Here is a 24298-nt window from a genome sequence, read left to right on the forward strand (position 1 = left end):
TCTAAAAAAATGGGTTTCTAGGTCGGGTAGCTGGACACGGGTTGCTAAGTCAGGTCTTGAATCGGGTGGCTGGGTCGAATCTCACCAGCCAAGCGAGGAAGATGTGTGCAGGGCGCGTGAAGCTGGCGATCAGAATCCTCGTCGGCGCGTACAACGCATGGGGAGGATGCTGACTTCGCTAAAGGTGCGTGTGAGCGCATGTGGAGTCTTCCAGAGTTCGTTTGAGATGCGATTTTAACTGTTGGAATCATCTCGACGCGAATTTCACAATGGTGGGCTCAATTTGGGATTTTGAGCAACTTCAAATCTGGGAGAAAATTGAATTTCTCCTCTGTTAGACTTTGGTTGGCAAATTCTGGCGTACTTGGACTCTCTGATACCACTGATGGGTGGAGGGGATACTCTGTCACTAGTTGTGACTAAAACTCAGTGAGTATTTGCACTCAATTACAAAAACAATTTAATTCAATCTCGAAAACAAATACAAAGGAATTCAAAAAAAAAAAAAAAAAACTCTTGTTGAGGAGTAAACTTGACAGTGGCAGCAAAATTTGACGATGGCTACCGCACCAACCAGTCGCTTCTATTGATCAGTGGTCACCAACCTCACCTACCAGCCACAATCGTTGATTGTTTTTATTTAGAATCTGCTATAAATATATATGTTTGTGTGCAATGTAGTATGCGGTGAAGTGAAGGTGAATAACCAGTGAGCGAGAGAGATCTTATTTTGAATTTCTCTGTATTTATTTTCAGATCGAAATTAATTATTTTTTGCAATTGATTCTCACTGAGTTTTAGTCACAACCAGTGACTGAGTGTCTCCTCCACCTATCAGTGGTATTAGAGCATCCAGGTACGCCGGAATTCACCAAATAGAGGCGAACAAAGGAGAAATTCAATTTTCTTCCTATATTTGAAGTTGCTCAAAATTTAAAATTGAGCCTATCATTATGAAATTAGCGTCGGGACGATTCCAACGGTGAAAACCACATTTCAAATAGAGTTTGGAAGAGACTCCACACGCGCTCACACGCGCCTCCAGCAAACTCAGCGTCCTCCCCACGCACCGCACGCGCTGACAAGGATTCCAACGGCCGGCTTCACACGCGCCACGAGCTCGCACATGTCTTCCTTGCTCGACTGGTGAGATCTGACCCGGCCACCCGATCCAAGACCCGGCCCAGCAAACCAACTCTAGCCCCGCAAGCACAACTCGACCCGGATTCTGACCCGCGTCCAGACGCCAACACGCGGTACGTGCAGATCCCGCCATGTGGCCCTAATGGTCAGTATTGACGCCGTTAAACTGCTATTAAGTTAAACCGGCCTAGTAAAAATCATTTAGAACTTTCTGTAGCCGGTTCAGTGATTTTTATATCGGTTCTTTGCAACCCAAAATCAGTTCCTAAGGTTTTTCGACCTTCTGAACACATTGGTGGCATCAGATTTGCCAAAATCTATCCTCATCACTTTGTTTTTGATATATTAAACCCGATGGCTAATGGTACTACCCAAGCGGTCATTCCAAAGTTGACCCGGGAGAATTATGACAATTGGTCTATTCAAATGAGAGTCCTTCTAGGTGCTCAAGATGTCATGGACATCGTTGAAAATAGGTATAGAGAAAGTCCATCAAAAGAAGCCGAAGCAACTATGTCCGATACTCAAAGAACGGCCTTGCAAGTCGATCGAAAAAAGGATTGCAAGGCGCAATCCATAATCTACCAAGGCCTTGATGAGGCCACATTCAAAATCATCGCCTCCGCCAAGACATTCAAAGAAGTTTGGGACTCTCCAGCAAACAAATAAAACTACTATACACGAGTTATGGGAGTATCAAATCAATTGAAAAGAAATGGAGAGACTCTCAATGACGAGAGAATTTGTGAGAAAATTTTGCAATCTTCAGATCCAAAATTTGATTATATAGCTGTGACCATGGAAAAAACAAAAGATTTGGAAACCATGTCTGTACAAGAACTTGTGGGCTTACTACAAGCCCATGAGCAGAAAGTCAACAAAAGGAGTGATGATAAAGCATTGGAGCAAGCCCTCTAAACGAAGTTGTCCCTCATTACAGATAGATACGACAAAGGGGGAACAACACAGCAAGGAGGAGGACGAGACCGAGGATCCCGTGAAAGAAATTCTGGAAACTTTGAATCCAGAGAAGGTGGCAGAGGCGGAAGAGGTCCCATTAGAGGAGGACTCAATCAACAAAACTATGTTTCACAAGGGAGAGGACAAGGAAGAAGAGGGGGATACAATAACCGTCCAAACATAGACAAAAGAAACATTCCATGCTACAGCTGTCATAAGTACGAACACTATAGTAATGAGTGTTGGGGGCGATAACAAGAAAAGGTTAGCAAGGAGGCTAACTTTGCCGAAATTGAACATGCAAATGGAGAGTCGTTGATGCTGATGACATACAATTCAACTCCCCAACACCAAAGTGTTTGGTACCTTGATTCTAGAGCCAGCAATCATATGATTGGCAGAAATAACCTGTTCTTTGAACTTGATGAAAAAGTTCAAGGTAAGATCTCTTTTGGTGATAACTCTAAAATCCTAGTCTAAGGAAGAGGAGATGTTTTGATCAAATAGAAATCCGGAGATCATGCTTACATCTCCAACGTCTATTACATGCCAAACATGAAGACTAACATCTTGAGTCTCGGTCAACTTGTTGAGAAAGGCTACCAAATTAGCCTTAGTGATAAGCAGATGATGATAACAGACGCTCGAGGAATGTTGGTTACTCGAGTACAAATGACAAAGAATTGAATGTTTCCACTCGCCATTCAAAATGATACGCTAAGGTATTTAAGCGCTATCATCAAAGACAAAGACTGGCTATGACATCTCAGGTACAGACATCTGAATTTTAAAAGTTTAAAAAAGTTGGAAAGCAAGAAGATGGTGAAAGGCTTACCCAACATCCACCACTCAAATATGATATGTGAAAGTTGTGTTCTAAGCAAGCAACACAGAAACAACTTTGAAAAGCAAGCCGATTGGAAATCTACCATGCCACTCTAACTAGTACACACAGACGTGTGTGGTCCATGGAGACTAATTTCAAATGGACAGAATCGATACTTTCTCACCTTAATCGACGATTACAGTAGGAAGATTTGGGTCTACTTTCTGAAAAGGAAGTCAGAGGTGTTCGACAAGTTCAAAGAGTTCAAAGCTCTTGTGGAGAAACAAAGTGGCTATCGTATTAAGTCACTCCAATCAGACCAAGGAGGAGAGTACAAGGACGAAACTTTCCTGAAATTCTTTACGCAGCAAGGGATTCAAAAATAGTTCACACCAACCTACACTCCCCAGTTGAAAGGTATAGTTAAAAGAAAAAACCGCACAATCCTTAACATGACCAAGAGCATGTTAAAGGATAAGAATGTGCTCAACAATTTTTGGGAAGAAACAGTGTCATGTATAGTCTATCTACTCAATCGGTGTCCTACGAAGAGTCTTGATACAATGACACCACATGAAGCCTAGAGTACTCACAAGCCCCGTGTTAGTCATCTTAGGGTGTTTGACTCCACAGCCTATGCCAAGATCCCAGAAGCAAGAAGGACAAAGTTGAAAGATAAAGGAGAGAAGTGTATCCTTGTTAGATACGATGACAACACCATAGGATATCAACTCCACAATCCCATCAACAAGAAAATCATTCAAAACAGGGATGTCATTTTTGAAGAAAATGAATCTTGGAGGTGGGATCAGGCTGAAACTTCCAAAGGTGCAAAATTAACACTTGAAGAAGAAGAGTCCACATAGACAAGAGAAGTGGCTATCGAGTCACAAGTTCACGAAGTGTATACACCTCCACACAGTTACCATTCACTATAGAGGAACGGAGCTTCATCACCAATTGAGCGTGAAATCTTATACATGAGGCCTAGAGGTGCCCGTAACTTAGCTAATCTGTATGAAAATACATAACCAATGGAAAAGTATGTTGCTCTACATTGCTTGTTGCTGACTAGTGACCCGATTAGCTTTGAAAAGGCTAACGAAGAAAACAAAAAGAGAACAACGATGGATGAAAAGATTCAATCCATCGAGAAGAATAAGACTTGAGAGTTGACAAATCTCCCAAAGTGCTGCCAAACTATTAGTGTAAAATGGGTCTATAAGACCAAGAAGAACACTTAAGTCTAGAAATACAAAGCAAGACTTGCCGCCAAGGGCTACAAGAAGAAAGAAGTGGAGTTGATATCTTGCAGAACACATGATCAAATTGCTGACATTTTTACGAAACCACTCAGGCATGATATTTTTGCGAGATTGAAGACAATGTTCAAATGACAAAACTAGGAGAGTCAAGTTTAAGAGGAGATGTTGAAGAGTAAACTTGATGACGATTGCCGCACCAACCAACCGCTTCTGTTGATCGGCGGTCACCAACCTCACCTACCAGCCACAATCATTGATTATTTTTATTTAGAATCTACTATAAATAGATATGTGTGTGTGTGTGTGCAATGTAGTATGCGGTGAAGTGAGGATGAATAACCAGTGAGTGAGAGAGATCTTGTTTTGAATTCCTCTGTAATTGTTTTCAGATTGAAATTAATTGTTTTTTGCAATTAATTCAATTTGGAAAACAAATACAAAGGAATTAAAAAAAAAAAAAAAACAACTCTCTCTCTCTCTTGCTCACTCGTTATTCACTCTCTCAACACCACATACTACATTGCACATACACACATCTATTTATAGCAAATTCTAAATCAAAATAATCAACGATTGTAGCTGGTTGGTAAGGTTGGTGGCCACTAATCTTCAATTTCAACAGAAACGGCTGATTAGTGTGACAACCGTCGTCAAATATTGTTGTCACCATCAAGTTTACTCTTCAACAATTAAGAGAAAGCCTACGTCTAATTTTATCATTTTTCCTCTTTCAAGGTTATTAAGTAATTTTCTCTTAGCATTCATTATTCTAAGATGATACAATATTAAAGATCACATCAATATATTTTATATATTGCAACTGTGAGGAAGAGTGACTTAATTACTATGGAGGGCAGTAGAAGGGTTAAGGATAGACCTAAAATAACTTGAGAGGAGATAGCGAGTAATGATTTAATATCCTTGAATCTATCAAAAGAAATGCTCCATGATCGCATAAATTGACGGAAAAGAATTCATATAACCGACCCCATTTAATGGGACTAAGGTTTGGTTTTATTGTTGTTGTTGTTATCAATAAATTCTCCATATCATATCAAGCTATACATAAACATTATGGTGTTGGATTTGAAGTTGTATCAAATTTTGATATATATATATATATATATATATATATATATATATATATATATATATATATATATATATATATAATACAAAATTGTATTAAAATTTATCCAAATCTATCTTAATCTAAATCTAAGGTTTGAAATTCACACTCCCAAACACAGTGTAAGTAACTTTTTCAATTTTCAATTTTTAAGACACTTCAATAAAATGCAGAAGTTTAATTGATTTAAGGTGTATCATCTGTATTTAATGCTGCAAATGAACCGAAGTGTTTGCTTGCAACTAACTTGAATTCAACTTGAGTTCAAACTATATAGTCTGACTAAGCTTCAATTTTGCAAGTTTAGAATCCTATGTAATAATATATAATAACAACAGCAGCATATCATGAATTTATGATATAACCATTATATATTTTAAACTCAAATTCAAGTTTGAACAATGAGGTCATATTGCATTTTTAAGCATCCGCTGCTAATAAACAAAGGTAAACTTGTGTACTCATTTTCCTTTAAAGCCATGGTGATTCAAGGATTGCCTGGATTGCTAACTCTTAATCGATAAGACTTTCAGAGTTACTAGAGACCAGCAGGAACTAATCTACATATATATTAGCCAGATACAGCTATTTTAGATTTATATTGCTCCCCACCACCTTACCTCGATCAAGATGCATGCAAATTCCAATCTTGAAATCAGAAACGAGCAGTGGTTTGGGAAAAGAGAGCCTTGAAATCCTTAGTTGGGGTTCCACTTCCCTCAGGCTTTGATGCCAGATCAAATGCTTTGAACTTGGCCTCCTCAAACTGCAGTGCCTGTTCACATTAACAAAAGGAAATATACACATAAATAGTCAATCAAAAATGATGCTCAAGCAAAGGATCCAAATGCAGCTTTCAGACAAGCAGAGATTAGAAGAACAAAAAATATATATAGGAATAGGAGTAACAACATAATTGAAGAAGCATCATAATCCTCTGGAATCATATACCTGAATGCAAACTTCCGCGACATCAGCCCTAGCAATTGTCCTCATTTCTGTCTGAAGAAGCTCATCATCCTTGCCAACAAGTAGTTCACGAATTCCACCCTCTTTATCTTGCAAGCCTCCAGCCCTGTTTCAGTCAGAAATGTGCATGTCAACTAGTTCCAAGGAACAAGAGCACTTTGCACAACTACAAACAAATTGATGAACTCTGGGTTCTTATATTATACGTTGAGGAGGATAATTAAAAAAATCCCAGTGCTTGATCAGAGAAGAACATCAAGGCAACTCAACCAAAAAATTAAGATTAAGATTGCCCCTCCAAAAAATTGATGAATGTTATGAAAAGCTTGCCACCAAAAATTTATTTGGGATATTATTTGTTGATGAGGATAGTTAAAAACACGTTGCTCATTAAAAGAAAGAAAAAAAAAAAAAACATTAAAATAGTTTAAATCTCAATGCATCCGCAAAATTAAAATTAATCATTAAGAAAGAATGCCAGTCTAAGAAAATTGATTTCTTTAAAACATTTTAAATTTACTGGTACTATTCCAAATTTTCAGAACAAAACTGGAAATGCCGAGTGCCATGGGATAATTGGGAATGCACAAAATATACCACTACACATAAACAAAGAAAGCAAGTTTTAAAACACAGTGCTTGTAAGGTTTAAGAAAGCCCTTACGTATAAATACACACACACACACACACACACACACATGCATATATATATATATATATATATATATATATATATATATATATATATCAATACACCCTTGGTACCAAAGTGTTATTTACTGCAAGCGATATTGCGTTAATTACACTAATCTCCTGTACAATGCCCATAAAAAATTTCAAAAAGTAATTTAAATGCCACAGCAAATACATCCACTATGTGGTATTATGTCTGTTACATCCATACATGCATATAGATAGGGACATACCTTATAATTGTGTATGGCACTCCACACTCAGACAGATACTGTTCAGCCTTTCTCTTCCAGACCTATATTAAACACAATTTTAAAAACTGTAAATATTTTGTCTGTTTAAATAATTTTTCAAAAATTAAACAAAAGAAATAAATGAGAGGCGAAGCTAATATCATAAAGCACCAAAAACAAAATTATTTTGCACGAATAAACGCCAACCAGAAAATAATACGCAAAGAGAAACAAAACCAGCTACTCAACGCTTAGATCTTATTGATTGGCTTACAGCCTTAGTTGTCCACACATAGAATAATTATTGTCAGCAATGAAATATGAGGTCTATTCAAACTCAGTAGGCAGGCTAATTATTTCTCAGGATGTTTGTATTCATAAAATACATGCTATTGACGATAAGAACACTCAAGACATGACAAGAGAAAGATGAAGATTCACAGAACCGAACAACAGTGTCAGTGCCACATCTGGAAAACAAATAAATGGTCCACTTCTAAAATCAATTGTCCCATTCGTCATTCCCCCTAGCATCCATCACCTCATTTATTCTATTTATACTTTTGAGATCAAGATGAGCAGATCTACACAATCTGCTAAGATTCTTTCTTAGGTGGATGTGTCTCACATCTAAAGAAGCAATTGTTGAATTGAATTGGAGAAGTTAATTAAAAAAGAAAATCTAAATCTAGAGAGATGGAGCTGTAAGTGTATTACTTTAAGACAACTAAAGAAGGCATGGTTCAAGTGCATCCTCATGATGAGATTTTTTATCTTAGAACTACTACATGGGAGGGTAATAGTAGCTGGTTCTTGGATGGTGCTCCTTTTACTCATTTCAGAAACATAATTGACGGAATTTGGAAAATGTCTGAGATAACTGGTATGCTTTTACTCTTAATATAATGGTACCTTTATTTTCAAATTTCAAGATTTAAAGGCTATGAATTGGATTCTTGATCATGAATCCTGTTATATTGGAAATAAGCTAATGTTTCTGCATCTTAGGAGTTTCTTTTGAGAAAATTCAAGCTTCAATGAAGAAAATTCCTATTTTGCTGAGATCTTTTTTCTATTTTTTAAGTATCCCTTCTCTATTCTGGACTTCAGATTGAGTTATGTTGCTAGTGCTGCTGGGGTTCCTCTTGATATGGATTCTCCCCAAAAGCTGAAAGAAACATCTCATTTGCTAGATCTTGCATTGAAATTGATGAAAAATATGTGTTTGCCTTCCAAGATTGACCTTAAAGCTGCAACTGATGAAATAGTTACTGTGACAGAACTGGTTAGAAGCCTGCTAGGTGCCTTCAGTTGTAAAAGTTTTTGTCATCTAACAAGCAAATGTCATTCTAAGAAGTAATGGGTTACAAAGGAAGCTAGAAGTGCTACTTTGCTTTCAATCTCACCCAGAAATAATTCTAAGAAGCCTGTTCTAGGGTCAAACGATACTGATGATAGTTTAGTGCTCCATCTAATCCTTCTGCTCGCATGGATGTTTTGAATAATTCTCCCCATGAAGATGCTACTGAGGAAAATTCTAATAAGAGCCTAAGTCAATTCAAGGTCATTATTCTTAAGGTTTATTCAGTATTTATCCCTCCTCTTCTACTGAGAAACAAGTAGGTGATCACTTTACTGAAGAGGTTAAGCATGTAACTGTTGAAAGAGGTAGATAGCAGGGGATAGTTTCTCAAAGTTCTGAAGAGACTTCCTCAAAAGAAGAAAGCCCAAAAATAGTTTGTTGTTGTGTTATGTAGGAGCTGAATGATACTAAAAAAGGAAAAAAAAAAAAAAACAGACAGAGAGAATGGTTCATAAAAGGAAAAGCTTGAGAGCAACAATTTCTCTAATATATATATATATATATATAAGCAAAAAGATAGTTCCTTTTTTTTTGTTCGTTCTTGGGATAATTACAGTTCAAGAGGTCTTCTGAGTTGGACGGGATTGGATTTGATCTAAGGATTTGGAAGGCTATAGATGTTTCTGTGAATGCTCAATATAAAATGAACAAGTTGAAGATATTTCTTCCGATAAAAGGAAAGCCTCTCTGGTCTCAACTTCATCAATTTGCTCTGCATGTTGTGTCTTGACCTTGGTTTGTAATGGGCTTATGGGTTACTTTAATACCATTAGATCAAGGAATAGATAAAACAATGCAAATTAACATACAGTATGCAAGGTGCTGGAGCACTGCTATCACTATATTTTAGGCAAAGGAAATTAGGATGCATGTATTAAAGTTTGTTTATTGTGTAATAATTTCCTTATTTAGGAGGTACTTGGTTAGCTTTTTTTTAGCAAAACCAGCAGAAGTTCTAGAACCTCCCAAGCTCCACAAAAAGCTTGATTGTTCAAATTTTGTTTGATTATCAATAACAAAGACACTTGCTCAATGACTACGAAAAAACTAAACAATACAAAATCAAATAAAAGCAGGAGAGCTAATTTAGTCATCTGATGGCACCTTTAAAGCTATAGTGGCAGTAACTGTTCTTCTTTCCCAACTCCACAAGCTTCTTTGCTTTTTCAACCTTTGAATCCTTCACCAATCCATCCATCATATGCTGCAATGATGCAGCATCAACAAGGCACCAATGCTAAAATATCTTCTCACAGAGCTCAAGGGCCAGACTAGAATCACTCTTATCATAAACAGTTCGAACTAATATTGCATAAGCCGTCGTGTCTGGAGAACAATCACATGAGGGTACTTGGGTAGTTGTACGTTGTTAGTTTTATTGTTTTGAATTGAACCAGAAATTTCCCCTCTGTTTTCTCTCTTCTCAAACACACGGCATTTTTCAATTCTTCCTTTATTTCTTTTGCTCTTCCTCCTCTTCGTTTCTTTCTCTTCTTCTTTTCTTCCTTGCTCTACATCAATTTGGTATCAAAGCAAGTTTGAACCACATCCATAATGATCTCTTCTGTTCACCAGGAGGCCAAAAATAAAATTAAAACCATGCACCTCGTCGTCGAACAGCATTACACTCAAAATTTTTTGTGACACATCCCCCATCATATCCAACAGAACCCTCCAAAAGGTCTCCCCAAAATTTTAGCACTGTTTCACCACATGTATGGTCCCAGTGCGTCCCACTCATCTGCCAAAGGTTTTCCAACTGCCACTCCTTCAAAATCTCCTCCTTCCAGGAGCTTGTCACCCCACTGCCACCTTTGGAGTCCAAGTTCATTGCTTCTTACTTTAGATCCTTCACCATTCTAAAATTCATGGCTGAATCTTTAAGTTATGCGTAATTCTTGTAATTTAAGCTTTCTCATAAATAGAGTGTGAAAGCCACGTAAGAGACAGTTTTTGCTGCCCCCCCCCCAACACAAAACCACCCCACCCCAAAATTGTATCTCCTTTCTCGTCTTCTTTCTTCCTTCTTCTTCTCCTTCCCCTCTCCTCTCCTCTCCTCTATTTCTCCCAAATTCTCTCTTGGGTGTAATCCTTTATGCTGTTCTGCATCAGTAGGATAATAGGATCCAGGGAAGCTAATGATAAAAAATTGTAATAGTAGGTTCGGGATAGATGGCTTAATGTCCCCACCTACTGAATATGTTTTGATTATTCACCCTTTCCAAATATATCTCATGTTGCTTATTGTCTTCAATAAAAAATATGTTTCAATAAATGACTTTGGAGCAAATTTTCCTTACCAAATGCATTTTCTTTGACCCCCTGCACCAAAAAAAAAAAGGTAATTTTTATTTCATGTCGCAAAAGTAGAAACCTCACATACCTTGGAGCTTTAAAAAAATGAATTATTAAGTCTTAAGGTTTCCAAATTTCCAAGTGGCTTATTGGATGGTTTCTCTTGTTTGAACAGTTGCAAAGGAACTTGGTTGAGCTCTTTGTGGCATACAGTAATACTAGCTCATTTGCCAACCTAGCAATCACAAACCTTGTCTAAGTAACACAGACACTTCAATTAAAGAGCCATGTCCATGTGAGACACCCACACTCCTTGAACACTGCTTCAACACTTCCATATGCTTCTCTAATACATACAAATGGCATAATGTAATTAGACATTACTCTATTCATTCATAACAACAACAACAAGCCTTAAGTCCCACTAAGTGGGGCTGGTTACATGAATCCTTTTTGACATAATGTAGGCAATATCTTCTGAAAGTTTGAGTTGATGTTAAATCTTTACTCATAATCTCAATCCAACTTATTCTAGGTGTACCCTTTCCTTTCCTACTGCCACTAAACTGTGAGAAAGCCGTGAACCTACTGAAGTTAGTTAATTCAGTTATTTAGTTGAAAAGGTCAGCAGACAACTCAGCTTACAGTCAGCAGAACATTCAGCAATAAAATTATTCAGTCAGCAAGTTGCAGCCAGTGTGATTCTTAATCAAAGTTCTGTTCAGTTTTCAAAGTGGAATACAGCTGTCATATTCTTTGCCTTGTTTCTAGGTTTATTTAATGAGTTGTTAAGTTCCTAGAATATTTAAATTTCCCATCTATTCCCCATGCTCTCTGCCCTATAAATAGTGGTCTTATCCCAGTCATTTTAAGTAGTGAAAAAATAGAAAAGAATCTCAAAAATCCAGCAAAAAGTGCTCAGCACTGTAGCTTTTTATATATGTAATTTCTTCATCAAGACAGTAAATTAAAGAGGCATTTTTCAGCATTTTTCTTCTCTGTTTTTTCTGTTTTTCAATTCTTCTGTTCCAACAATAACAACTCACTCACACCTCACGCGCTATTTGGCCTATGTAGCAAATGCCCAAACATTGTTTCTTTACCCCCTGATGGAGGATCAAGGATTCCTTGAAAATTATTCTACGTGTTCATATTTTTCTTTGAAGATTCAGAAATTCAGGATTTGTTTATAAAATTAGTAAATCTAGATGGAGTAGGGCAAGCAACTAATTATCAGAAATCAGAGAGAAAATTGAGAGATTTGTTTATCCTGTCCAGCAATATTCTTTTATTCTCACTTATTATTTCTTCCTGTTCTTCTCTTCTCTCTCTATTTGTCTCTCCTCTCTCTCTGTTTCTGACTATCTGTTCTTGTCCTTCATCACCACACTTCCCATACATTATCTTCTTCAAGTGCTAGACCTAGCTTACCATGGATATGTTCGTTCCTTGATTTATCTTTTAGAGTTGTACTTTTATTTATCCACAAAATACAAGGTTACAATTAACTCAGCTCCTATACATTAGACGAGCATCTATTGAGGATTTTTTTGTACATATTTATGTTGTATAAATGTTATAAACAGTAACCTGGCCACATTTGCAATAGGCAAGCATCCATTCAGAATTTCCTTGGATATATATTATGCTGTATAAATGATTTAAACCTACTGTTAATGGTTATTTTGTTCATTGAGCATTATTAGTATGTTCTAGAGTTATGTTAGTAAGTGTGAACTGGTAAGGGTATTAAGGATATTGGTAGTATTTGACATTTATTATATATAATAGGGAGAATGTAACGATCTTGGGCTCAACTCTGGTGAGGTATTGTCTGCTTTGCTGGCCTCATGAGTTTGTCCTATTAAAAGTGCCTTACATTGTTGGAGTCCAAACCAACCTTATAAGCTCAAGATGTCCCTAGTACACATCCGTTGTGGGACAGTGACATGCTCTCCCATCCGATCTTTGACGCCCTCGTCAGAGTGGCTTGCACCTCTATGTAGGATCCACCCATATGATAGTACCCCTAGGGTGGCTCTGATACCAAATATAACAATCTTGGACCCAACTTCAATGAGGTATTGTCCGCTTTGGCCCACTAACCAAGCTTCACAATGATTTGCTTGGCTACCCCCGGAGTAGGTTGGGCTACAGAGTTAACTACTTTCATGCATCCTAAATCCTTCTCCAAGGATAAAGTGAAGTCTCCTCGCTTTTGTTGGTGAAACAAAGTTATGGGTATCCTATCATTGAGGTTAGGTCTTCCATTTTACCCAATTATACAACATGGTATCAGAGCTAGTTACCAGGAAGTCTTGGGTTCTAGTCATGTTGACTGCGCTTATTGGCTAGTGTTAAAAAGATTATTATATTCCCTATAATTATCTCTTCACCTACTATCCGGCTGCATGTGCGGGAGAGTGTTAAATCTTGATATACATTGTTGGTCCACAACCTAACAGCTTAAGCTTTTAGGTAAAGTGGTAATCTAACATGGTTTCAAAAAAAGATCCGACCTAGACCCTAAGTGCATACCAAAAGCAAATCCTAAACCTCAAACCAAAACCAAACCTTGAAACAAACCCTAAAACTCAAAATTGCTGTTGTAGAAGGGTTATTCACACCACCAAAGGCCAAAATCAAAATCCAAGAGCTTCCAAAAATCACTGTAGTCATCGAAAAATCTTGGACTGCTACTGTCTCAAAAATTCAAAGAAATCCATCATACTCTGCAAAAATAGCCACAAACATACATAAAACCTACCGACTATTGATCTGTGAAATTCCATAGCCGAAGAGTGCCCCACGTGCTAGTCAAAAGCTGGCACCTCCAACTCCACACACTGGTGTGTGGGAAGTTTTCAAGCAAGTTTTCGGCTTCGATTCCTTCCACAATGCTCCAAATTTATTCCATAGACCATAAAATCAAGTTGTTGGTCATGCTTTTTGTTCAAAACTACAAACCGAGAGTTGGTTGTCACTTGGTGTGTAATGTGAAAGTCAATCCTGATGGTTTTGTGGCTAATTTGGACCCCCACCTTAATGCTAAGGGATATACTCACACATGCAGTTTGGATTATTTAGACACATATTCTCCGGTCACTAAACTTGCCTCAGTATATTTATTCATCTCCTTAGCCACTACTTTCCAATGGTCTTTACATTAGTTAGATGTGAAGACTTTTTTCCTACATGGTGATCTTCAAGAGGATGTATATATGGAGCAACCATCTAGGTTTGTTACTTAAGGAGAGTTAGCTCAATGTCGTCTCGAGAAATCATTATTCCCTCATTTGGTTTGCAAAATTAGGTTTGGATGGAATCAAATTTCAAGAATGGAATCACCTTCTTGCGTTTGGTCTACGAAATCAATGTCAGAATCGTCCTTCGTCTAGAATACTAATTCCATCATTTGGGGGTATAGTGATCCCTACTCAAATAAGCTAGAATCATTTCTCATTCCATGGAATCAAAGCCATTCCCATAATACCCTCCCATTTCCAATTCTTCTTCTCTAGCAACCTCTGCTCCGCCATTATTGAAGTCACCAACATCACTTCCAAAAACCCATCTTCGATCACTCAGCCTACTACTCCTTCGTTGCCATCCATAGGCTTACCATCCACTCCATTTCCATCAAGGTCGAGGATGTCAAAGTTGTGCCCTAGATTACAAATCAAGTCTAAATCAGATCACCAATTGTCATTGATCTCAAAACCCTATAGTGATTGATCACAAGCACACCGAGTAGATAATCTCTATTCTCAAACACATTAAGCAAATGAACTACCTCCACTTTGCCTCCCTCCACAACGCCATCGTCTCATGCCATTTCCAAAGAGAACCAAAGATGGGGTTGGTGCCCTAGAAATCTAGACCTGGTGGCTTGAGTGCATTGACTAGGTTGATGCTACCAAACCTGGTGGCCGGCAAGTTGGCGATGCTACCGCCAAAGTTCGTGACAGAGACGAGAGAGGATGGAAAATATCATGGCCTTCTTTTGAATCAAATGGGCATTTTTGGAAAACAACTTACTTTACATTCCATTCCTATAGTCATTATTTGTAAGTATCCAAAGACAATAATGATATTTCGACAATGATTCCATTCCAACCTCAATTTCCCACTCTAATTCCATTCCTATGTTTTTCATTCCACAAACCAAATGGAGGGTATATGGTTTGAAAGAGTCTCCCAAAGCATGGTTAGGTCAATTCAGTGTTGTCATACTTGAGTTTGGCCTTTAATAGGGTGCAATGGATCACTCTGTATTGTATTGTCATACTACATCAGACAAAATTTTGCTTATAGTGTATGTGGTGATATTGTGATTACTGATGATGACGATCAAGGCATCTAGAATATAAAGCTTTTCCTACATACTAAATTTCAAACCATGGACTTCAGACCATGAAGAATTTCTTGGGTATAGAAGTATCAAGTTCTCATATGGGAATCGCCTTGTCACAAAGGAAATATATTATTGATCCAAACCTATTGATACACCTATGGATCGCAACAATAAGTTAATGTTAGATGTAAGTGATTTGATGCCTAACTCAGGATGGTACTAGAGATTTGTTAGAAAGTTGAATTATCTCACAATCACTTGATCAGATATATCTTTTGCAACAAGTTTGTGAGGTAATTTCTTGATTCTCTTAAAACAAGTCATTTGGATGTAGTCGAGATACCTCAAAGGTGCCCTAGGAGAGGTATTTTATAACAGGATCAAGGTCACACTCATATCCAGGGATATACAGATGCCAATTAGGCTAAGTCGTCTTCAAACAGAAGATCCACAACCAAGTATTATATCTTTGTTAAAGGTAATTTGGTTTCTTGGAAGAGTAAGAAAGAAATTGTGGCAGGCAGGTCAAGTGTTGAGTCAAAGTATAGGGTCGTGACTCACACTACATGTGAACTTGTTTGGTTGAAGAATATGTTGGAAGAACTGGGTTTTCCACATTCTCAACCTATAGAGTTTGTGTGTGATGATTGTGCTACTAATCATATTACCTCCAACCTGGTCTTCCATGAGCGGACAAAGCACATTGAAGTTGATTGCCACTTGGTTCGGGGGAATCATGTGCGGAAGCTCATTACAACTCATGCGAAATTTGGTTTGTAGCTTGACTTGATGATTTATTCACTAAATCCTTGGGAGGTTTTTGCGTCAAATTCATTTGTAACAAGCTAGGAGCATGTGATATATATGCTCCATCTTGAGGGGGAGTATTAATGGTTATTTTGGAAATTTAGCATTATTAGTATGTGCAAGAGTTATGTTAGTAAATGTGAGTTAGTAAGGGTACTATGGTCATTGGTAGCTACTTGACATATTTTATAAATATAGGGAGAGACCTATCATTGAGGTTAGGTCTTCCCATTTGCCCAATTACTCAACACCTACTATTTATTATATGTAGTAACTTGGCTACATTTACAATAGACTAGTATCCCTTCAGAGTTTCTTTGGACACTTTTTGTATAAAAGTTATAAGCCTAATATCTATCATAAATACCAGTAGTATATTTACAAATTAAAAGGATAACAACACCCCCTTCATACCAAATTACATACATGTGTGATAAGAGGATAATGGCACATTACCGAGAAATTTAGTGAAAGCTTCTCAAAGAAAACCCATAGGAAAATAAGTCATATAGTAAACCTCAAACGAGTGCACAACATCGAATTAAAAGGATACTAAAATGAAGAATAAACAAAACCAAATTGAATAACATACCAAAATATTCCCATTTCCCAAGCTATTCAAGGGATGGTTAAGGTTTGTTCCACCCATTGACCCGACCAGCACAATTTGTTTCACTCCGGCAGCTTTAGCTGCAAATAAGAAACATATATTTGAGCCACAAGCATATAAGAATTAAAAATGAAAAGAGAATTAAAAGATGGGAACAAATACATACCAGCATCTATTTGATTCTTTTGTCCAATCCAATCAACCTAGCTCGAGATAATTTTCTGTCAACATAAGAGAACACAAAAAGCACAGAGCACCACTGAACCAGCACCTAAATTAGATATGTACTAATTACCTGCTCAGGATATGCTCCATCTTCAAAGTAGAACTCAGGCCTTCCTCCTCTACTTGGATCAAACCCAGGTTTCATCTTCGGCACAGCACTTGTGAGAATTATGAGAGCATCAATACCCTGGATGGCAGAAATAATGCTGTTGGCATCCCGAATGTCCCCAACAAAAACATCTTCTGCCCCACCAATTTTCTCCCTGCTTTCCTCTGTTCTCACCAAACCTCTTCCAACACACTGATCTGACCTCTCCTTCAATTTCTTATAAACTATCTGACCTGAAAGTACAAACAAGTGAAAAAACATGACAATAAGCAGTTAGAAAACCAAAATCATATATGCGGGATGCAAGCACATTGTGAGGAATATTTTCAGTATTTAACAATTGGTACAATAGAAATTACAAGTAAAATAACCTTACATCAGGAAAAACATTTTCTGCTTCAGCTGACAATCAAATTCACATAATCATTTTTTATTAAAAAAAATTACACAATTAACAGTGCAGATTTAACAAAGCATATCTTTTTTATTAGTGACTCAAATATAGATTGCTAAAATTTAAAAATAATAGTGTGACAAAGCCTCAAAGTAGAGTAATGTGGCTTGACTCCATGATTTACACAGAATGCAGCCTCAAAACATTGTCCTTCTCATTCTTTTGCTAACACTCTTTTCCAAACCCACTTACCCATACGCCCAACGCTCGCCATAAAGGCTCACAGGTGTGCCTCTCACCAAATCTCTGTATCTCCTTGCTTTCAAACCCTAGATTATACAAGAAGCCATGGATAAAACATGCTAGTTGACAAAACAAAAACCTTAAAAATTGTCAAAACTCAAAATACGTTCAGTCAATGTGGAGTAAACCAACCAAAAAGAATCATATGCTTTTGTCTGCAAGCAAAAGACTGGTCAACCCTTAGTACCTTACTGCCTCACTCTTACAAAAATTTTTGCACCTTTCTTCAAACTCAAAAGCTTGCAAGAAAGTCTTTAAAATGCTCTTTGATAACCTTTAACACATAAAATACCACAAAAAGATTTCGCCGATGTAGGCTTGTAGCATTTGATTCCAAGAAAACACTCTTGATTTTTGAGTGTGAGATTTGTATTTCAAAAGACTAAAACCATTTGAGTCATGCTTATTTTACTGTAACCTTGCTATCTCATTCATCCATCTTGTTCCCGTTTAGCTCCTGTCCCACATTGCTTATTCAGTCTTCCTTGAACCTCTTTACATTTTTAGGGGGCATGACTTGGATCCTGTGAATGAACAAGCAGAGTCCCCAACATGCGTATGCAGCAATGTACAGCCCATTCATTTCAAGGGGGCTCAATTGAAAACAAGTATCATGCACACAGTCCTTGTGCAGAAGCCAGTGAACCACCCTGGTTTCAGACCTCGCAAGTTGACCTAAGTCAAGCCCAATTTTACTTCCCTTTTTTTTAACCTTCCAAATTCATTTGTTGACTTCAATTAATGATCAAATAACTTATATTTTGATTTGCTCCCAGTGCTTACAGCTTAGACCATGTTTTCTCCTCAATTCACTTTTCACACCATAAATTAAACATCAACATTCCTTGTTGTGAATGGTTTATCTCCATCTATGTTGTTTCTCCAATGTTAGCTATAGTAATAGAATGCTGCTATTCTTCCTCATTGTGAATGGTTTATCTCTGTATTGCTTTTTTCACCAATGTTAGCTACAATATGCTGCAATTCCAATAAAACCCTTTACCCTAGCCATCTCTGAGCTCTCATCTGCATCTTGACGTATGAATCTGTTCCTACTTTCTCATTAGCGAGTGCAAGCAAATCAAGAAGGGTAAAGGCATAAAATGTCAAAAAAGGTTTCACTGATGTAGCAGTTGATCCCAAGAATCACTGTTGATTTTTGAGTGTTAGACTTGTATTTCAAAAGACTAAAACCATCAGTGTCATCCTTAGTTTACTCTATCATTGCTGTCTTGTTCATACATTTTGTTCCCTTTTCGCTCCAGTCACACATTGCTTATTTAGTCTTCCTCAAACCTCTTTATGCAAGGGGCATTACTTGGATCTTGTGAATAAACAAGTACAAAGAGTCCCCAACTCGTGCATGTAGCAATGCACAGCCCATTCATTTCAAGGGAGCTTTGGAAGTGGGTTAACCGGGTCTGATGCACACATAAAAAAAAAAAATATGTAAAATTGGGCTTGGCTTAGGTCAACTTACGAGGCCTGAAACCAAAGGGGTTCTCACACTTCTGCACAAGGGTTGTGTGGCTTAATGATCAAATAATTTCTACTTTGATTTGGTCCCTGTGCTCACTGCTTAGACAACGTTTTCTCCTTAATTCACACCATTAATTCAACATCATCAGTCCTTGTTGTGAATGGCTTATTTCCATATACATTCACCAGCTGAGGGGCGAAATTTACCCCAAGGACGGTGTACCATCTACCTCCTTGTCATAAGTTTCAGAGTGTCTTTTACCAATTCTGTTATGTGCATCCATATTCAATGTATATTCCAACAATCTTAGTCCAGATTTAATACAGTTCTACAATGATCACAACCAAATCTCTTTCCAACACATCCACAATTGAAACCTTCAATGGCACAAACTGCAAATGGAAGCGAGAGAGGTTTTCTCTACCTTAGATCTTCTTGGACTGGCGTTTGCCTTGACCGATACTAAAACTAGGGAAGGATGTCATGTCATGTGTTGAGCATTATGCTTGCTTATGACTGCTTATCTTGTGCACATGGAATGGATAGCCATCATGTAAATAGTAGTATAGGTTATATACAGAGTGTGTTTATGTCTTATTGTAAAATGGGAGTATGACTCCTTGGTTAGTTTTATGTTTCCTAGTGTCAAAGTTAGAATAGTATAGAAAGCTCTTTAGGGGAAGATGAGTGTTCATCAATCATTGTAAAATCATTAGCATTTGTCAACATGTTTAGCCTACTTGCCTCCCTCGCAAAACACACGTCGCTTATGGACGTGTTAGGAATGAATTAAATTTCTCTACCATTTACTGCGCAGCTCTCATCTACTTGCTTACTTGTTTACTACTTTCGCTTACTTTGAATTTGATGGTTGTGAATTGTTCTAGTGATAAATCATGGTATACTTTCAGTTGACTAGTTAAGCAAGAGTGTTGTACCTAGTGCTGCACAGCCCTTCACAAGGTGTGAAGTGTTCAGCTCGTAACAATTGGTATCAAAGCTTGGTTAATTGCTTCTTGAATTTCGTTATCTATATACTGTGGGATCTTGTGAAGCATTGGTAAGATATCAAGCGAACCAATACTGAGAAATGAGGCACTAGAGGCACAAACTGATTCAACAACCATTTGGCCATGGAGATGATCAAACCTGCTGAACATTTTGATGTATTGGAGGGATCACAAAAGCATCAACAAGGTTTTATTGTGGAAATTACAAAGGACTTCCACGCTATGGTAGAAGCTTTACAGATCGATATGGGAGATCCTAATAGCAAGATGATATTGATGGATCATGTTATTGGAAATTCCAAATTTGCAGAAGTATGGAAGAACACATATGGGGGTGACCATGATGCTAAGGAGTTGGAGAACAATTAATCACTTGTTTTGCAGGCTTTGGTAGAAGGAAGGATGGGCAGCTTAATGGAAGTGCAGCTAGTATGCAGTTTTATGGGGTATTTGTTAGGAATATACGAACAAATTCCCGAAACCTGTGAGAAACAAATAGAGAAAGAATAACGCCAAAGAAAAATTCAATCACACGCACAAGACAATATTTATGTGGTTCGGCAATTTTGCCTACGTCCACGGAGTTGCAGGGATTTCAATATTATCAGGAAGAAAGCACAGAGAGTGTGGCGATACAATTCTCTCGCTCTCGTTCTCTCTCGCGGATACAACCACCTCAAACCCTAATCACCCGAAAGCACCCTTTTATATGTTGCGCCTAGGGTTCCGTTCCGAATGGGCTCCAAAAATTTTCCCCAGGGGCTTTGCCCCCAGACCCCCACGAGTACGGCTTGTACCGCTTAGTCCATGAGCGCTGCGGCTTGGGCCGTTCGCTCCATGGACTAAGCCTTAGGATAGAAATCTCTAATTAAATAGAGGTCGGGTCGTCATCCAAATCAAAACATAACTAGGCTCCACAAAAGCCCAACAGTATTTGGTTGGAACATAATGTGCATATGTTTTTCAAGAAGTTGAATTTGTATTTGGTGTGGGAAAAGATTCAATTTCTAACTTTTTTATGGTGCATCAATTTGGAATTTTTAGAGAAGTTAGCTTTCAGGATTTAAATAGGGATTGGAAGAATTCGTTGGATTGATTTTTGCTTTTTTGTGTTTTAGTTTTTCTAGTTTATCCCAAATTTTTTTGGGAGATGCCTTCCCCCCCTTGTAAATTCTCTTCCTGATAATGAATTTCTTTTGCTATGAAAAAAAAAAAGGAGTTAGAGAACTTATTTGACATGGAGCAATACGTTCGTGTAGCAAGGACCGACATAGAGGAGGCAAAAGTTTTCATGGCAACAATGTACTTGAGTGGTGATGCTAAGATATGCTGGGTATCAAGTATGACAAGATATAAAATGGACAGTGTGTAATTAATAGTTTGGCAAATATAAAGAGAGAGCTCAAGGCCCAATTCTTTCCTAAAAATTGTGAGTACAAAGCTTGATACAAACTGCCAAATTTCAAACACAGTAGCAAAATTAGGGAATATGTGAAATAATTCTCTTCTTCGATGTCAAATAGCTAAGACATACCAAAAAATGATAAAATATTTTATTTTTTTGAGAAGTTGAATCTGTGGGCAAGAGCAAAACTTCACCGATGAAGAGTTCAAAACTTGCCCACTGCACATGCTGCCACGGAATGCTTTCCTAGCTATGCTAGAGAGAGTTCCACAATATCCAAAGAGAGTAGCATGTTGGGTGGAAACAACAAAAAGTTTTTCAAGAAGGGCAAACCCAAAATTGGGGAGCTAACACCAAGGAATCAACTTCAAAAAAGCTTCATCCTCTTAATCTTTATTCAACACATCCAATGGTAAGGGTAAGCTGGCATGCTTCTTATGTCAAGACCCTCACAGATTTGTTGATTGCCCTCACAAGTCCTAATGCCTTGCAAGCTTCCATACTTGAGTGGGCACAAAGAGATGATAAGGATGACGAGGAAACCTCAAGAATTGGTGCAATGCTATTATCAACGTGTTGAAGAGGTTGGCAAAAGAACCAAAAGTTACCCAAGAGAAATGGCTAATCTTTGCAGATTAGCGGACAATGGGAAAAGCACATGTGCTATTGTGGATACCAAGGCTACCCATAACTTTTTCTTACAAGCAAAAGCGCAAAGACTAAACTTGAACTTGGAAAAGGGCTCGGGACGCATGAAAGTGGTTAACTCTGGAGCTTAACCTACTTTAGAAGTAGCCAAGCAAGTGTGAAGTTTGGATAGTGTGTGGGACATGTGAACTTCATAGTTGTGCCAATAGATGAATTTTCCAAGTGCTAAATGAGCTAGCTTGCAAGTCTAACAAACCGAGTATAATTCAACTTGAGCTTGGTTCATTTAGTTGAAGTGCTTGAAATATAAGCTCAAGCTCAACTCGTTTCACTTCATAAACGAGTTTGAGGGAGTTATTATCGAATCGAGCATCGAATAGCTCAAAAGAAGTTCAGTTCATTTGCAGCCTTATGTAGGCCAAGAGTGGATGCCTAGTGCCTACTGCCATCCAAATTGTATTGGATGAATATAAATGTGTGATGTCAAACAAGCTACATCATAACTTACCTCCATGATGAGGTGGTGGAGGGTGAGATTGCGTTGTTACCAGGGATAAAGTCTCTTGGTAAAGGGTCATATATTGGATGGCACCTCCAGAGTTAGCAAATGGAAGAATTATATAAATAGAAAAATAGAGGGAAACATGTCTTTAGAGGATGTTACTGTACACATCATAATAGAGGAGAAGAACGAACTTCAGATGAAGGTAGTGAAGCCCAAAGGTCTATCCTCCGAGAGCAACCTAGTCGAATCAAAACCTAACACTAAAATTGGAACTTCAAACATAACAACAATAAAAACAGAAGACCTAACGTCAAACCCAAGACCAACATCCCAACAATAAAGAACAAAGGGAGCTATTATGTACATGGAAAATCGAGGCATCATGCTCCCCAATTTAGGCACCCGAAGAAGAACGACAGCTTTACCAAACCAAGCACAAACTTGGTTGAAGCAGATGCCATAATTGTGGGTGTTTCCCAAGTGAACATGGCCGTAGACAAAGAGGATTGAGTGCTAGACTCTAATGCAATCAAGATAATTGCAGCAGCAGAAGTGCGATTAACTGTAATCATTATTTGGTCGACTGTTAAAAAAAAGAGTAGTGAAATCAGTGTGTTAATAATCTGTAAAGCGTTTTATTCTTCATTCGTCCGCAGAAAAGGTTTGTTTCACCGTATAGGCACCCAATTAGGTTTCTCAATTGCAGTTCAACAATAATTTTTAGTCGTGCGAAGATAAAAACAACCACAAATAATCACCCAATTTCTTTGAGAACAATTCGATTTCTAGTTGTTTCGTCCATACTCGTCCACTAGAAGCACAACACTCCCTGAACTCCTCATAAAAACAGAGAAAGAAACAGCGAGAACATCACTATAAAACACATCTAGAAAAGCAAATATATATCTTCAAATTAAATGCAATTAGAGCAGTTGCGAGAGAGAGAGAGAGGCTTTTTACCGGTTCTACCACCAGCACCGGTGACAAGAACCGTGCTTCGAGGTAAATCCGCCATTGCCGCTGAAATTGCCGAAACTCTTCGAAAACCCTTTCTGAATGAGGAAGAAGACGTCGCCTGATAAGGGAAGGTGGAAGCTTCTGGACGTATAACGGCCACGACAGATGACGATTCGACGCTCACGGGGCAATATTTATGACGCTGACGAATGCTGGAAATTGAAGGCGTACGAGCTAAGACCGAAGGGGCACGTGGCAGCGTTGCCATTGGCGACGACTAGTAGTAGAATGGATTAGCGTCCATCCCGCCGTCGGCCAAACACGCTTCGCTGCACCGAGAAGTAATGAGAATCTTCCGACACTTCTCCGCAGCTGCTGATAGAAATGAAAGGTATCGTGTTCGTCGTCGTCGATTTTCTTATCCTGTTTTCCTTGTACCGTCACCTTACCTTCTGCATTTCCTGGGCGCGTATATCCCACTCTCAAAACATCGCGTGTTCATCCGGAGGAGAAAACGTATACTTGTGAATGGCAAATCAGCCATTGCCGCGCGGAATGTTCTCAGCCGATCAGTGATCGCCATGTGTAAAATATCCAATTAAACATAGCCCATGC

The 24298-nt window shown here is 38.1% G+C and overlaps 1 protein-coding gene across 1 annotated transcript; it reads right to left on the reverse strand.

The window, feature by feature from the left end:
- Positions 1-5668: 5668 nt before the first annotated feature.
- On the reverse strand, positions 5669-24298 carry LOC131160444 (uncharacterized protein At5g02240). Its single transcript, XM_058116129.1, has 7 exons — positions 23687-24298; positions 16943-17214; positions 16814-16850; positions 16630-16727; positions 7219-7280; positions 6275-6398; positions 5669-6098 (listed from the first exon to the last, which is right to left on the reverse strand). Exons 1-7 carry the CDS (start codon positions 23949-23951, stop codon positions 5979-5981), a joined length of 978 nt encoding a protein of 325 aa, XP_057972112.1. The 5' UTR covers positions 23952-24298; the 3' UTR covers positions 5669-5978.

This window comes from Malania oleifera, chromosome 7, assembly GCF_029873635.1.
Source record: "Malania oleifera isolate guangnan ecotype guangnan chromosome 7, ASM2987363v1, whole genome shotgun sequence".
Classification (NCBI taxonomy): Eukaryota; Viridiplantae; Streptophyta; class Magnoliopsida; order Santalales; family Ximeniaceae; genus Malania; species Malania oleifera.

Excerpts from the sequence above, each read along its gene's own strand:
- LOC131160444 (XM_058116129.1), bottom strand. The coding sequence starts at position 23,951 with ATGGCAACGCTGCCACGTGCCCCTTCGGTCTTAGCTCGTACGCCTTCA. Across the intron at positions 16,728-16,813 it reads AAAGAATCAAATAGATGCTG|CTAAAGCTGCCGGAGTGAAA; the intron begins GTATGTATTTGT and ends TCTTATTTGCAG. Across the intron at positions 6,099-6,274 it reads TCGCGGAAGTTTGCATTCAG|GCACTGCAGTTTGAGGAGGC; the intron begins GTATATGATTCC and ends TAATGTGAACAG.